Source organism: Arabidopsis thaliana, chromosome 4 (assembly GCF_000001735.4).
Source record: "Arabidopsis thaliana chromosome 4, partial sequence".
NCBI lineage: Eukaryota > Viridiplantae > Streptophyta > Magnoliopsida > Brassicales > Brassicaceae > Arabidopsis > Arabidopsis thaliana.
This window is the reverse complement of record NC_003075.7, coordinates 10912066-10928008: the sequence shown is the minus strand read 5'-3', so window position 1 is coordinate 10928008 and position 15943 is coordinate 10912066. Positions and strand designations below refer to the sequence as shown.

The 15943-nt window shown below is 32.8% G+C and overlaps 3 protein-coding genes across 4 annotated transcripts; 2 read left to right on the top strand and 1 right to left on the bottom strand.

Annotated features, from left to right (window-relative positions):
* Window positions 1–1175: 1175 nt before the first annotated feature.
* On the top strand, window positions 1176–3909 carry AT4G20230 (terpenoid synthase superfamily protein; the record flags this gene model as incomplete). 2 transcript variants are annotated; one of them, NM_118142.4, is made up of 7 exons in its annotated part: window positions 1176–1515; window positions 1587–1863; window positions 1955–2333; window positions 2432–2653; window positions 2740–2881; window positions 3128–3376; window positions 3465–3909. In NM_118142.4, 7 exons carry the CDS (start codon window positions 1228–1230, stop codon window positions 3765–3767), a joined length of 1860 nt encoding a protein of 619 aa, NP_193756.3. The 2 variants fall into 2 exon arrangements, with proteins under 2 accessions (NP_193756.3, NP_001320004.1); NM_001341404.1 differs by having other exon boundaries at window positions 1264–1515; window positions 3465–3767.
* A 1703-nt stretch (window positions 3910–5612) lies between these two features.
* Window positions 5613–9333, bottom strand: AT4G20220 (Reverse transcriptase (RNA-dependent DNA polymerase); the record flags this gene model as incomplete). The annotated part of the gene is made up of 4 exons (NM_118141.1): window positions 5613–5661; window positions 5802–5843; window positions 7350–7467; window positions 9066–9333. The coding sequence occupies 4 exons, from the start codon at window positions 9331–9333 to the stop codon at window positions 5613–5615; spliced, it is 477 nt and encodes a 158-aa protein (NP_193755.1).
* Window positions 9334–9637: 304 nt separating this feature from the next.
* AT4G20210 (Terpenoid cyclases/Protein prenyltransferases superfamily protein) lies at window positions 9638–14539 on the top strand. The gene is made up of 7 exons (NM_118140.3): window positions 9638–9966; window positions 10083–10359; window positions 10459–10837; window positions 10941–11162; window positions 11285–11426; window positions 13271–13519; window positions 14103–14539. The coding sequence occupies exons 1-7, from the start codon at window positions 9727–9729 to the stop codon at window positions 14394–14396; spliced, it is 1803 nt and encodes a 600-aa protein (NP_193754.2). The 5' UTR covers window positions 9638–9726; the 3' UTR covers window positions 14397–14539.
* The last annotated feature ends 1404 nt before the right edge of the window (window positions 14540–15943 follow it).

Sequence of the window (15943 nt, the reverse complement as noted above, 5' to 3'; positions counted from 1 at the left end):
CACTTAATTCTCAGGCCAAGAAAGCATAGCTGTATTTATATATTTAAGCAGGAACCTTATAGGATGACCCGTAAAAGCACAAACGGAGTTGCACCTACTGATATAAACAATACTAAAATCTTTTTACTTTTTATCTTTTAAAATTTAATGGCGCTTAAGTTATTTAATGGCGCATACTAATCTGACATCTTTCCTTTCAGATTAGTATGTTTTTGCAATGTACATGAATGAGAGTATAAGAGTAGAAAAAATAATCATTTTCCTTATATTTCACTTATATAAATTATAAGGCTAATACCATTGATCTCTCCAATACAAGACTTTACTCTTGATTATGACACTACATTTATAGAATATCGGAGTATGCACCCGGACCGTTTCAATTTAATATTGTTAACAAAGAAACAAATTTTGACATAAATTGGGCTATGGATCATGCCTTATCGATCCAAATATGTCAAAAACAAACAATGTATCTTGGGTGATGGTTTCCACATCAAATTGAAAGGAGGAGGTTCAACTTGCTAAAATTCAAGGACTAGATCAACACAACCATTCTGACATCACATAAAATCCCACAGTGAACGGAATTCATCGAAAAAGCAACCCACAAAATTAGTCATCAGCCAAAACAAACTCAATCTCACCTACCAAATATGTCATATATAGATTTGTTTTTAGTGGAAATCACATTCAAGACAATATAATCAAAATGTGAAAAACAGAAAAGAAAAAAAAGCCAATATAATCAATCAAATTTACCACTAGACTACAATAAGTTTGACAACGTATTATATTTCCATTTAACTCATTTCAAAATACAGTATTCTTAAAATCTTTACCTCTATTTGCATTATCGCCGTAATCAATTTCATATTCCCCAGATTTGAAAATATTCTTCAATAATCTTATCCGTAAATTACCGGAATTTTCTTCCAAGTAAAAAAAAGAAGAATCATAAGCAAAAGGTAAGTAGGGTTATCAAATGTTGAGAAGGTATTTTTCTTTTGATTTCTTAATCAATAATAGTTTTTCCTCGCTTTTTCGAGTCACATGGCAGACATTTGCTAAAAACAAAACAAATTCTCATATACTAGAATTATTTTATTCTGTATATATAAACAATTCTAATATATTTTGGCTGAAAAAAAAAGCACCACGATATTGTAGTCTGGCAAACTAGTACCTGTGCCTATATATATATTTTTTTTCGTGCCTATATATTTGATGGTGACAATTGATTCCATATCATTTGTAATGAACATGGAAGCCACATCAGTTTTTAGGCCAAAACTTGGATCTCAGTTTTCTCTTCCTTCTACGACCAATTTATTTCCGTTAAGAAAACTCTATGGCTTTCCTCTGACGTCATTTCCCGGTAAGCCTATAAAGCGTATTCGTTTGAAGGCCACTAATACTCTGACATTTGATGATAAAGAACGTACTCGCAAGTTCAAGAAATTACCACTTTCTGAATGGACTCACTACTTCCACTCGATTCCCCTTGATATCTCGGTAAGTCCATGATACATATCTGTGTGTATATAGATGTGGAGAAGATTAATGCATGTGTACATACTGTTTAGGAAATGGATGCACTTAAAGAAGAGATCGATGAACTAAAGCCGAAAGTGAAAAACACATTCATGTCTTCCCAAGGCAGTGACTCTACAAAGACGAAAATCCTTATGATATATTTGTTTGTGAGCCTTGGCCTTGCATATCACTTCGAGGAAGAGATATATGAGACTCTAAAAGAGGGTTTCGAAAATATAGAGAAGATCATGGCCGGTGAAGAAGATTTGTACACAGTTTCGATCATCTTTTGGGTTTTCAGAAGATATGGTCACTACATATCTTCAGGTACAAGAGTCTCTACCCACGTTTTTTCAATCATCATTGACGTTTAACTCTAATTATTTTGAATAAAAACTTGATCCATTTTGTTCAATAGATGTATTCCAAAGATTCAAAGGGAGCAATGGAAGTTTTAAAGAGTCTCTTATCGGAGACGCCAAGGGTATGTTGAGCTTGTATGAAGCTGCACATTTGGCGACAACAAAAGATTACATATTGGACGAAGCATTGATCTTTACATCGAGCCACCTGGAGACATTAGTTGCAACTGGAACGTGCCCACCTCATCTCTTAGCGCGTATACGAAATGCTCTTAGCATCTGTCAGCATTGGAACTTTGAGGTATTAGTCCCACTGGATTTCATACCATTCTATGAACAAGAAAAAGACCATGACGAGATGCTACTCAAATTTGCTAAGCTCAGTTTCAAGTATCTGAAGCTCATATACCTTCAGGATCTCAAAATCCTTACAAAGTATGTAATCTCCTCATTTTTACTAGAATTTCAATGGTTTTACTTAAAATCCGTTTAAAAAGTTATTCTAACCACATATTTATATCTTTGGATGCAAGATGGTACAAGAAGCTAGATTTTCCATCTAAGTTTCCACCTTACTTCAAAGACAGATGCGTCGAAAATTATTTCTTTGTGTTACCGGTGTTCTTCGAACCACAACTCTCAAGTGCAAGGATGTTGTTGACTAAGGGCTTCATCCTTCTGGGGATTCAGGATGACACATTCGACAGATATGCATCTATTTCTGAGGCCGAAAGCCTCGGCAACAGCTTGAAAAGGTATTAAAATTCCATATCAAACAATGATCATGATCTTTCACGGTTATGATGATGATGATGATGATGATGATGATGATGATGCACAGGTGGGCTCCAGATCATTCCATGGACAAACAACCTGAATATTTGAAATCCGTATTGAAGGTTATATTAGATACTTTCCAAGAGTTTGAAAAAGAACTTAGCCCCGAAGGAAGATCTTACAGTGTGAAATACACAATTGAAGAGGTAACCAACCAAACTCTTGTTTTTGAGTATTGTTAAGACGAGGACATAATTATCTATACTGTATAAACTATATATATATATATATTAATGAAGGGTAATGTATATTGTCTCATGGCTTTGAAATGATTTTTATGGGTTAATAATATATTATAAAATAAAGGGTCATGGCTACTTCATTATTTCAAAATGTTTTTGAAAAACAACATTTTCTTGCCGTAACGGCTCAATACTTTTGTGCATGCACAGTTCCAGGCATCTTCGAAAGCTAACGTTGAGTTGGCAAAATGGGCACAAGTGTCTCACGTACCTAGCTTTGAGAAGTACATGGAAGTTGGACAGATGGAAATCACCGCATGTGTGACCGTTGCATATATTTTAATGTCTATGGGAAAGACGGGTACTAAGGAAGCTTTTGAGTGGCTAAAATCTAGGCCAAAACTCGTCCAATCTTTATGTACTAAAGGTCGTCTTATGAATGATATAGCCGGTTTTGAGGTAAAAATGCTCAAATCATTTCTTCACATTTCGTGTATGTCTACTTTCTTGTTCCATCTTACCAACTTATTACACATATGTTGATTAGGATGACATGAGTAGAGGATATGTCGTGAATGCTGTCAATTGTTATATGAAGCAATATGGAGTTACTGAAAAGGAAGCTTTTAAGGAGCTTCGTAAAATGGTTGTCAATACACATAAGACATTAAATGAGGAGTTCTTGACCACCACTTGCGTGTCACATTATGTTCTTAGGGAAACCATGGATTTTGCACGCATGATCATCGTCACCTACAATGGATATGAAGGATTTACCCGTCCTGATGAAGGAAAAATCGAGGAGTATATGACTTCGTTATTCGTCGATCATACTCTGAAAATGTTGTAGTGTTTGATTCAGGAGTAGTGATGTTAATATGGGTATTCAAACCCTATTTAATTACTGGATATGTGTAAAAGAAATTGACCCATTTAGGGAAAAAATTAAATGAGATTAAATGGATTAGCCCAACTAAACATTTTTATTAAATGGGGTTTCACCCAAATAAATGGGTACCCAATTAAGTCTATTTATTTTTCTTTTTATATTAGTTATCTTTAATAAAAATGTTAATATGTTAATACATTAAAATCGTAAACCGACGTTTTCCGGTAAAAAAATCGCAAAAAATATTTTCTTGCCAAAATCACAAAAGTGTTTTCTCGCCAAAACCGTAAAACCACGTTTTCCTGCTAAAATCACAAAAAATGTTTTCCTGCCAAAATCACAAAAAGTGTTTTTCACAAAAATTGAAAATCACGTTTTTCCGCCAAAACCGTAAAACCACGTTTTCCTGCCAAAACCGTAAAAAATGTTTTCCTGCCAAAATCACAAAAAGTGTTTTTCACCAAAATTTAAAATCACGTTTTCCTGTCAAAATCACAAAAAAGTGTTTTTTCACAAAAATTGGAAATCACGTTTTCCCGCCAAAACCATAAACCGACGTTATCTCGCCAAAACCGTAAACAATGTTTTCCTGCCAAAATCACAAAAAGGTGTTTTCCGTCCAAACTAAAAATCACGTTTTCCCGCCAAAACCGTAAACCAACGTTTTCTCACCAAAAGCTGTAAATCGATGTTTTCTCGTCAAAACCGTAAAATCCGTATTTTCTCGCGAATTTTTTTTTTTTGCCAAAACAATATATCCATTCATTCATAAAAATTTGTATTTAAATAATTATTAATTATATTATGTTATATGGGTCTAAATGGGTCATTAATAATTTAAATGGGAAAGATAAATGGGATATAAACTTAAATGAGGTTAAATGGGTTTAGAGTAAATGAGATAGGTCTTAAATGGGGTAAGTATAAATGGAGTGGATTAGCCCATATTAACACTATTGAGGAGTGAGGCATTTGTTTTTTATTCTTGTTTTCTCGTACAACTTCCTATGCTTGGTTTCTACTGCCTGCAATTAGATTCTATGTCTTTTGAATTAGCGAAAAGCTTTGTGTGTGTGTGTATGTGTTGTTATAATTGATGTTTGTTGATGTCTCTACAAAAAGAAAAAGGTAATAGATATCCAACCATTTTCCTCTGCGACAGGTCACAATTGATGATGATGATGATGATGATGCTGATGATGATAATAATGATTATGTACAAGGTGGGCTCCTGACACTCACAATCGCGGGAGATTTTTCAAAAAACTCTATTAAGAAAGCGAGTATATCTTGGGTGATGGTTTCCACACCAAATTATGCGTTTCCACACCATAGAGACTCTAATGCGTTTTCATTGTTGTGGATGGCCACAAGGAACTCGACTCTAAAACCATAATTCAAGAACTAGATCAAGTGAGCAGATTCATTGCAAAGGCAACCCATCATCAGCGAAAACGAACTCAAAACCTACCAAATATGTCATATATAGCTTTGTTTCTAGTGGGGAATCAAATTCAAGACAATAAAAGCGAAACTTCTTTCCCAATAAAATCTACCACTAGACTATAATAAGTTTGACAACGTATTATATTTCCATTTAACTCATTTCAAAAGATTCTTAAAATGTTTACCTCTGTTGGCATTGTCGCCGTAATTAATTCATATCCACCAGATTTGAAAATATTCTTCAATAATCTGATCCGTAATTTAACGAAAATTTATTCCAACTAAAAATAAAACAAATCATAAATAAAAGTTAAGTAGGTTATCAAATGTTGAGAAGGTCTTTTTCTTTTGATTTCTTGATCAATCATAGGTTTTTCCTAGGTTCCTCGAGTCACATGGCAGACATTTGCTAGAAATTGGACAATTGTTTCATTTGATAGATTTGGACAGAGTGGGTGTATGTATTTGATATCTCATATTTATTTATAGTATGTTAGCTTTGTTTGCTGTGCCAGGATATTTTCTAGACTCGTTTAACTTTTAGCTTACGTTCGAAAATTTGTAGATGTATGAGGTTCGGTTTTAAACTTCCTAGTTTACCAAAAAAATCACGTCATCCATCATAAACTTCATTAATCTCAATTTTTTCTTGCTCATCGTTTTTTCTTCGTCCAACCACTCTTATTCATAATTTTGTGTCGTCTTAAATAAAGAGTTGGGATCAAGACAACCAGAGTTTCATAAGACATACAGACAAAACAAAGCAACATATTTCAACAATACCAAAAATAGAAAAAGACAAATACAAATCAATCATGTATCCTTAACATATGTTTACTTCTTTTTCCACGAATTATGTTTTTAAGTTAATATTTTTTTTTTCTGTTGTTTTTGAAGAGTCCCAACAAACTGGCACCAGTGTTTTGAAGTAACTTCCATTCGAGATGGGTGACCGGCTGGTAGACATTTAGAGTACATGGAAGTGGGAGAGGTGGAAGTCGTCTCATGTGCGACCATTGCAATTATTTTAATGTCTATGGGAAATATGGGCACAAAAGAAGCTTTTGAGTGGCTAAAATCCAGACCAAAACTCGTCCATTGTTAATGTACTAAAGGTCATCTTATGAGTGTTATCTAAAAATTAAAAAATGAAGTACAGCATCTTCAAATTAGATCTAGAAATATTCGAATACTTGTTGAAAGCAGGTAGCTTTAGCACACAAAACAAAGCCATCATAGCATTATATATAACCACTATCTGTTTAAAACCAAAAAGTGTAATAGGTGTCAATGTCATTTTAGGGAATGGCTACCATGTGAGATGATCAACCATGCAAACTCATTTTTTACTAAGTATCTTTGACTGTATGTGAGATGAAGAATTAAAGAGCTATGAAAGCTGTTTTTCTTTTGAAGGAAGTGGCTCACTATTGTTCTTGAGAAAGTCTTAAAAGTGTGGGAAAGACTCTCGAAGAAAGAGAGGGTTCTATCATTCAGCTTTCAAAGGAAGTCACGAGAATCTCACGTGCGTCGAGCTGACCAAAAGTGTAACGAACAGTGAGGGTCTTTTGGTCAATTCTAATTCTCTGTACCTTATCTTCTTCATCTCTCTCGAGTTTGTTAGATCGGAGAGCATCACCTCCGGCGAGACGTAGCGTTTTCCGGTTAAGGAAACGTGAACTCGTTAAATCTTTGTGTCATCGATTCTTTACGTTTCTCTGTTGTTCAATCCATTCACAAACAAGAGCCGAGTACGAATCGAGTGATTGTGAGATAACAAATCTTTACATCTTTATTAAGAAATTTTAAAGGAAACCGAGGATTTATCAGGAAAAAGAACAATGAATTGTAATTTTCTTCTCTGTTTAAGTTATATTGCTCTGGCTCCCAAAATCTTTGGTACGTTCTTGTTGTGTTATAGTCTATAAGTTATAGATGACATAAAAGGTACAGCTGCACGGGTTTTTGGTGGAGTGAGCTATCGGACAGTGTAAAATTTGATGGTGAAAATGGATTTCATATCATTAGTAGATACATGGAAGTCACATTACTTTTTGGACTAAAATTTGGATCTCAACTTTCTCTTCGTTCACTGACCAATTTATTTCCGGTAAATAAACTCTCTCGCTGATGAGGTTGCGAAGGTTTACAATAATTTCATCAACAACAGACATGTCAATTTGATCCTTCGTTCTGTCTCTATATATCTCGATCTCTTGAAGATATATAAGATAATTTCGACAGTAATATTTATCGCCAATTTAACAATGTAAACCAGTATGGTATGACTCGAGTTTGCATTTGACCTTGTCTCTGTTATGTTGAGGGTATTCTTTTTTTTTGGTCGAAAATTAAGGGTTTTCTTCAATGTTGTAATTATAGAATAAGATCATTTAACTCGTAACATAAGAATCTAACTTCGTCTTTTTGTATTTCCATGATATAAATCTCGATTAAAATATAATTATATTAGATACTTAACGTAAATCATGTGTATCTTAATTACTTATTATTATTATTTTTTGAACAAGTTTTACTTATTATCCGCTTCCTCTCTTTTTTACTTGGGTGATGGTCTCCACACCAAATTGAAAGGAGGAAGTTCAACTTGCTAATATACAAGGACCAGATCAACACAACCATCCGACATCGTCACTAAACAAATCCTAAACCTAAAGTGAGCTGGTTCATTGAAAAAGCAACCCAATAAATTAATCTTAAGCCAAAACAAACTCTAGTGGGAGTCATTTCAAGACTATAATAAAATTTACCACTAGACTAAAATAATTTTGACAAACTATTATATTCCCATTTAACGCATTTCAAAATATTCTTAAAGTCTTTACATAGGTTGGCATTGTCGTCGTATTCACCAGATTTTGAGCATATTCTTCAATAATGTGATCCATAATTTAAAGGAAATTTATTCCAACTAAAAAACAAAAGAAAACATCATAGGCAAAAGTTAAGTAGGTTATCAAATGTTGAGAAGGTCTTTTTCTATTGATTTCTTGATCAGTAATAGTTTTTCCTAGCCTTTTCGACTCACATGGCAGGCATTTGATATTTTTCAATAATTGTTTTTTTTTTGCTAAGAGAGTAAATATCATTAGATGAAAATTAGGTGTTACAAAGATGAAGACCTAAGAGAAAGCGCCTTGTCAAAAAAAAGAAAAAACCAAGGCGACAATAAACAGAAACTGTAGGATTGCAAATCCGTTAATAGAGCCAGTGCTGCATAAGACTTCTAAAATTCTTTAGGTGTCTTCTTGCCGTTATCGAGTTAATGATTTGACGGTCTATATCCTTAAAGATGGCTTGAGGCGGAATCCTGATCTGATTGTGCATCAAGTTGTTCCTCTGCCTCCAAACAGTATACACTAAAGCTTGGGCAAGCAAAAGTCTAAGAGTTCGCGGGGAAGAAAGATTTCTGACTCTAGTCCAAGCCATAAGCGAATCCCAGATTTCTGTCTTCTTCCTCTTTTGCAATAATTGTTTCACATGATGGATTTGGACAGTGTGTGTATATGTGTATTTGATATCTCATATCTATTTACATATGATAGCTTTGTTTGGTGCCAAAGTTGTTTTCTAGACACGTTTAATCTGCAGATCTCTTTTGAGAATTTATATATTTTTATTTTCTAAATTTTATTGTATACATAACTTTACTGGTTTACTCGCTCGATGTGCTCTCAGCATCACCTCCATTGTTGGCATTGACATAATTTTGTTACCTTGTGTGAGAATTTTTGATATATATAATTTTGAACTTCAAGTGCCGTTTTAAAACCGTCTCCAAAAGTTCCTTACCCAATTTACTCAGAAATATGCTAGTAACTTCCATTGCATGTATAATATCTAATGTTACATATTTAACATCTCGTTGTCGATAATGATTGATCTTTGGATAGTTAAACTGACCAGCAAATGGAGTATCACTACTAAAGCGTTTCGCGTTATCCATGTTTAACCTTGTAAGAACATTCTTCAAATATTTCTCTTGTGACAGCATGAGACCCTTTTTGCTTCTTCTAATTGTCATGCCAACAACCAGCTTTGCTTCGCTCACATTTTCCATGGCAAACGCTTCTGGGAGTTTCATTTTCAACTTTTTAGTTTTATGCAAATTAATTAATTTGCTCCCTCTAAGCGGTCTTTAATACCATGCCAAATTTAATCTGAACGATAAAATATCAAAATTAACCTACATGAACTACCTGACGTTAGCAATAAGCTTCATGACAACAATTAAATTGCGATATTTCTAAATCTTTACTTGGTCATAAAAATATTATATATGGCACATGTATTAAAAGCATTTTTTAAATTAACAAAAATAATTAAATGTTAAGGAAATGAAAATTGTTCTTCCCCCCTGTTGAGTTTGTGACCACGACGCTGTTGTCGGGTAAGCAACTACGATGTGCCTATAAATTTGGGGTGAAATGTATCCAAACCATTGACAGAAAAAATGGAAGCCATAAAAACTTTTTCACCAAAATTTGGATTCCAAATCTCTCTTTCTCCTCGTACCCATTTAACTCCAGTCAGATTTCCACCGACAGCATGTCCAGTTAAGCCTGCTAATCTTGTCCGTTTGAAGGCAACTAGAGCTCTGATTCGTGATCCTCAAGAAAGTAACCGTAAGTTCCAAAAGTTCCCACCTTCTGAATGGACTAATCGCTTCGACTCTGTCTCGGTAGATGCATCGGTGAGTCTTTTAGCTATGTTTTTATTGTTAAAAGTATTTTAACATATTTTACATATAAAACCTTCCAGTATATATAAGTAAGAGGTCAATACATATCTGTACATTTTTATTTATAGGAAATGGATGCGCTTAGGAAAGAGATCGATAAGATTATACCGAACGTGAAGAAGGAACTCATGTCTTCCCAAGGCATTGAATCGACGAAGAAAAAAATCCTTATGGTATATTTGCTGGTTAGCCTTGGTCTTGCTTATCACTTCGAAGATGAGATTGAAGAGTGTCTGAAAGAGGGTTTCGAAACAATAGAAGAGATGATGGCTGGTGAAGATAATTTGTATACTATTTCAATCATCTTTTTGGTTTTAAGGACATACGGTCACCATATGTCATCCGGTAATTAAAGACATTTTAGCTAGACTAGTCATGATGATGGATTGGTACAAGTTTTGATATATGTATATAACAAGATCCTTCTTTTTTTCTTTCTAACAGACATATTTCAGAAATTCAAAGGAAACGATGGAAATTTTAAAGGATGCATTAGTGGGGACGCTAAGGGTTTGTTGGCCTTGTATGAAGCCGCGCAATTGAGAACGACTACAGAGTATATAATGGAAGAAGCACTGAGCTTCACATCGAGCAATTTGGAGTTGTTAGCTGCAGATGGGAGGTGCCCACCTCATCTCTCAAAACATATACGAAATGCTCTAGGACTATCTCAGCATAAACAGATGGAGGTGTTAGTAGCTGTGGAATATATCTCATTCTATGAACAAGAAAAAGATCACGACAAAATACTGCTAAAATTTGCGAAGCTCAATTTCAAGTTAATGCAGCTCCATTACCTTGAAGAGCTCAAGGTCGTTACAAAGTATGTTATGATTTCCTTAATTACTAGTGCTGCAATGGCTTCACATACAGTCCGTTAATTAATTTATTCTGATCAAAATATTTTTTTTTATTATTATTGCAAGATGGTACAAGGAACACGATTTTGCATCTAACTTGCCACCTTACTTCAAATACGTAATCGTGGAGAATCATTTCTTTGCAATAACGATGTACTTCGAGCCAAAATTCTCACAAAAGCGGATTATGCTGGCTAAGTACTTTACGGTTTTAGTACTTCTAGATGACACTTGTGATAGATACGCATCTCTTTCTGAGGCCGAAAGCCTCACCAATAGTCTGGAGAGGTATATCACGCATTCATTTTTTTTTTTTTTTTTTTTTTGAATGAATACGCATTTCAACTTTCATCCTGTAAAAAAAGATAATATGTGATGATAATATTACTAATGATAAGTATGATGCTCAGGTGGGCTCCTGATGATGCTATGGATAAACAGCCACATTATTTGAAATTCGTGTTTAAGTTTATAATGGGTTGCTTCGAAGAGTTTGAAAGAGAATTGGCGTCAGAAGGAAGATCTTACTCTGTGAAAGCCACACTAGAAGAGGTAACTCGTCAAACTCTCGTTTGACTAAACTGAAAATGAAGTAAACAAAAGAGAGAGTTAAAATCTTCCTTGTGAAATTTGAAGATGCATGTCCTATTATATTTGCGCGGTTATGGTTAGAAAAATCGATAGCGAAGAAATTTTTTAATATACAAAACTGATTACAAATTTAAAATCAGTGTTCAAAGAAAACTTAGGTGCTAAGCGCACGAAGATTCATTCTCTATAAATAAGATACATTTTACAAAGTAAAACGAGACAAGAAATTTGTTAACGAGGTTCAGTTTTTTCTACTCCCCGGGATCAAGTCTAGATTCGATTTCACCAGAATAAGAAAGCAAATTACAACCAATTCACAAACGCGTAAAACAAGCACAACCCTTTTGATTTACCGCTCCCTTCTATTAACGTGAAACCCTAAGGATAACCTCTACCCTTAACTAAACTCTCTCTGAGTCTATATTTAATCAGGATAACCTAACCCTGAGCTAAACTCGCATGAGCCTAGACTTTAAAACAAAACCACTTGATCACACAAGTATAAAACCCACAAAACTAAGTTGCACACAATCTCACAGAAAGCTCTCAAAGATTTCTTCTTTATGCTTCAACTCTTTTACCTCTCCAAAACATCCTAGCTCCTCCTTATATAGCCAAACCGATTTCCTAATCACCATAGGAGAAGAGTTTTTTTTCATAAGAAAAAGTAAATTTCTTTTTTACACTTTTTCTTTTTCTCATCAAACTCCACTTTCATCAAGTCTTCCAAATCTCTTTAAGTCCTTTTTCTTTTTTGATTCATCCTCCAAACACGCTCCAAACATATCTTCTCAAATCTTCTAGAAACCAACATTCACACAAAACCAGCTAGATCGTGAATTACTTCTTGAATCATTCAGAAAATCATCACCAGCAGATACATCTTCACCCTAGGGTCTAAAACACTTAATATCAGGGTTAGATAAATTAAAAGTTTACAACATAAATATATACTAGGATATATGCGGGTTAAATATTTTATTTATTTTAGTTTTTCATAAAATGAAGAATTTGTTGAGTGTAATATTTATTTTTGTTGTTGTTTGTGTTGATTAATAGTTTTTGATAAGGTTGTACACGGTTTTTAGTGAGCCGTAATGTAACGATATTAATAAGGTTTTTCTTCTAAGATTTGATCCGAGATTATTTTATTTTTTATTCACAATTTTTGTATTAAAATTATATAATTTAAACTTTGGGTGTTCTTAGATTTAATCCGGAGAACATATATAATTTAGTAACTTTGTAGTACAATTACATATGTAGATGTGTTGAAGAATATTAACAATTATTTTGATATACTATAGTATTGATATTTATTGGGATGTCTCATATTAATATAGATCCAAAATCATCCCGCCATATAAACCCGTCTCATCCAAACTCATCTCGTCATATAAATTCGTCTTATCTAAACCTATCCCGCTATATAAACTCGTCCCTTGATAACGAAACATCATTTTGTTATTTTTCTTTTAAAAAATACTTTTATGTAAAATATATGTAATTCGAGTTAATTTAAAATTTTCATTCTAAATAATTAAAACTTAGGGAAAAACAAATAAAATGTTACACTTTGAGCTATTTTTATACTATCATTAATTTATGGTAAGTATTTTCTGCTTTTGTATAAATTAGGCAAGATCCAACTCACTTAATTTCGGGTCAAAATCAAATAAAAACTGACTCAATTAGATTCGTTAAAATATACTTTAAAATGTTAATATAGATAGGACACTTCTTAATTATCCTTAGCAAAATGCAGTTGTAACTTGTTTACACTTCTTAAAACATATTGGCTGCAGTTTAAGACAATTGTGAAAGCCAACTTTGATTTTGCAAAATTGGCACACACGGGTCACGTGCCTAGTTTTAAGGAGTACATGGAAGTTGGTGAGGTGGAGGTTGGGGTATGTGCGACTTTGGCAGGCAATCTGATGTGTATCGGACATATCGGTGATGAGGGAGTTTATGAGTGGCTCAAATCCAGACCAAAATTTCTCAAAGCAGCCTCTACATATGGGCGTCTGATGAATGATATAGCCGGATTTGAGGTACAAATTACATGAATATTTGTTGCTTTTAAAAAAAAAAAAATCTAAATATATATTGCAAGTTCCCGAATCTTACGGACCTTCTCTTCGATCTACGTTCATATCTCATAAGTTCCATAGAACTAGCTCTTTTGGTTGAATGGATCATTTTGTTTCTTTCTTAACTAGCTCTTTTGGTTGAATGGATCATATTTTTTCTTTCTTGTTTATTATTGTTGTGTGAATGGTAGCTAAAATTGATTCATGATTATATTAACTATAGTTAGGTCATCTATAAAACGAATTCAGTAACTCATGATTATATTAAAATTGATTTTTTTTTTATGTACATGTACAATCGATGGTCAATGTAAGAAGTAATATGTCCCTGAAAGCAAAAAAGTTTCCCCTCATCAATGTTCGATAAATCATTTTTAACATATTCTTTTTAGGTTTTGTTAATATGTGCTACCGTCTAAGATCCGTATGATTCTGTTTCAATACTAGTTGGTACTGAAAAGAGTGATTCCTAAATTTATTTACATTTAAGAGTAAATCATAAACTTATGAAATGTGATATTCCTAATATTTTGTTCCTTTATAGGATGACATGAAAAGAGAATATGTCATTACGGGAGTCAACACTTATATGAAGCAATATGGTCTAACCAAAATGGAAGCTATCAGAGAGCTTCAAAACTTAGTTGAATACAACCATACGATAATGAACGAAGAGTTTTTGAAGACAACTGATTTACCACGCCAAATTCGGAAACAAGTCATCAACGTTGCACGCTCTCTCAACGTCTCCTATACTGAAGGTGAAGGATTTACCCATACCAAAGGAAAAGTCGATGAGTATATCACTTCTTTGTTTATTACCCCGATTCGTATTTGAGGATTTTGGAATACTGTATCGCTTTAAGTTCATATGTTAAAACGAATGTGACCTTTGTTCTTGGTTTCTTTCATAGCGACGTTTCGTTTGGTATTTGTGGTCTAAGCTCAGAAGTCTTATAAACGATCTACATGATTTATGTTGTTATAAGTTATAAATGCTTTTTTTTTTTTCCATCTGGCATTGCCAAAAAGATTTTTTTTTTTGTAACTGTTCGATTGGGACCAGCCACTTAATTTTTCCTTTTTGAATAGAAAATGGCAATAATTTTTAACAAAGATGATTACAGTGGGTGTTTAAAAAAAAAAGGTATCAATTAAAGGGTATTTCTACAATTTCTCATTTAAATATGGCTAAATCGTTAAAACCAGTTTAATGCTAATCTAAAAGTCTAATTTTGTTATATTTCACAAATATGTAATATTTTTCTTTTATTTAATCTCAATTTGAAGGTGTACGCGATATTGTAAAAATATGTGTACAATGTACGGTGATAATGCATAATATTGATTTAAAAAGTAGTATAGGGTATATGATAATGTAAAAAGTAGTGTACAAACGACAATTTATATCGGTGTATATCTACATAATATGATGGTATATGAAGATGATATAAAATATGGTGTACATGATATTAAGATATACATAACACCCCATATACAAAAGATAGAACAATTTTTGTCAAGTGACAATGTACAAAACAAAGTTTAAATAATATAATAGTGTATGAGATTGATGTACATTGAAATGTACAAACTTTAGTGTACTCTACATAAGAATGTACAAACATTACCTTTATTTAATGGTCTACACCATCATGGTTAATTTAATGGTGTACATGATGGTGTACATTAGTGAACACATACATATTTTTATTAATTTATGAACAATTATTAATTTATTTATAAATATGAGACAAGTCGGTATACTTAACGATTTAGGAGATGTTGTGTAGAATGATTTGGTGTATAAGTGTTAGTGTACAAAACAATGTTTAAATGCTAGTGTACGAAATTAATAATTGAATATATACAAATCATCTTGTATTTAGAAGAAAATATTAATATTTTTTAAAAAAATATTAATTTAAAGAAAATAAATAAAATAATATGAAGATGAAAAATGATAATTATGATATAATAGAAGTTGGTCGAAATAGTTAAATACCATAAAATAAATTGGGACCCATACCTAAAACTTTCTCATATAAAACAAAAGGTATAGTGGTATTTGACAATTGTTTTTTTTTTTGTCTTTTTTAGCTTATTACACATAATCTCTATCTCACAAAAATAAAATAAAAACTAAAAAATTATTTCACAAATTTCACAAATTTCTCAAATTAATTTTTCAAAAGTGTCTACTTTGCTGAAAAAACTCTTGTTTTTAATAGGTTTGTAACGTTTATGTTTAGCAAAGTCTTGTTTTTTATAGGTTTGTAACGTTTGTGTTTGTATTGTACTTTTAGATTTGTAATATGCATCGGATTCGCTTCGATGAGATATCTGTTTTTATTCCATGTGAAAATTAGGATATTTGTAAATTAA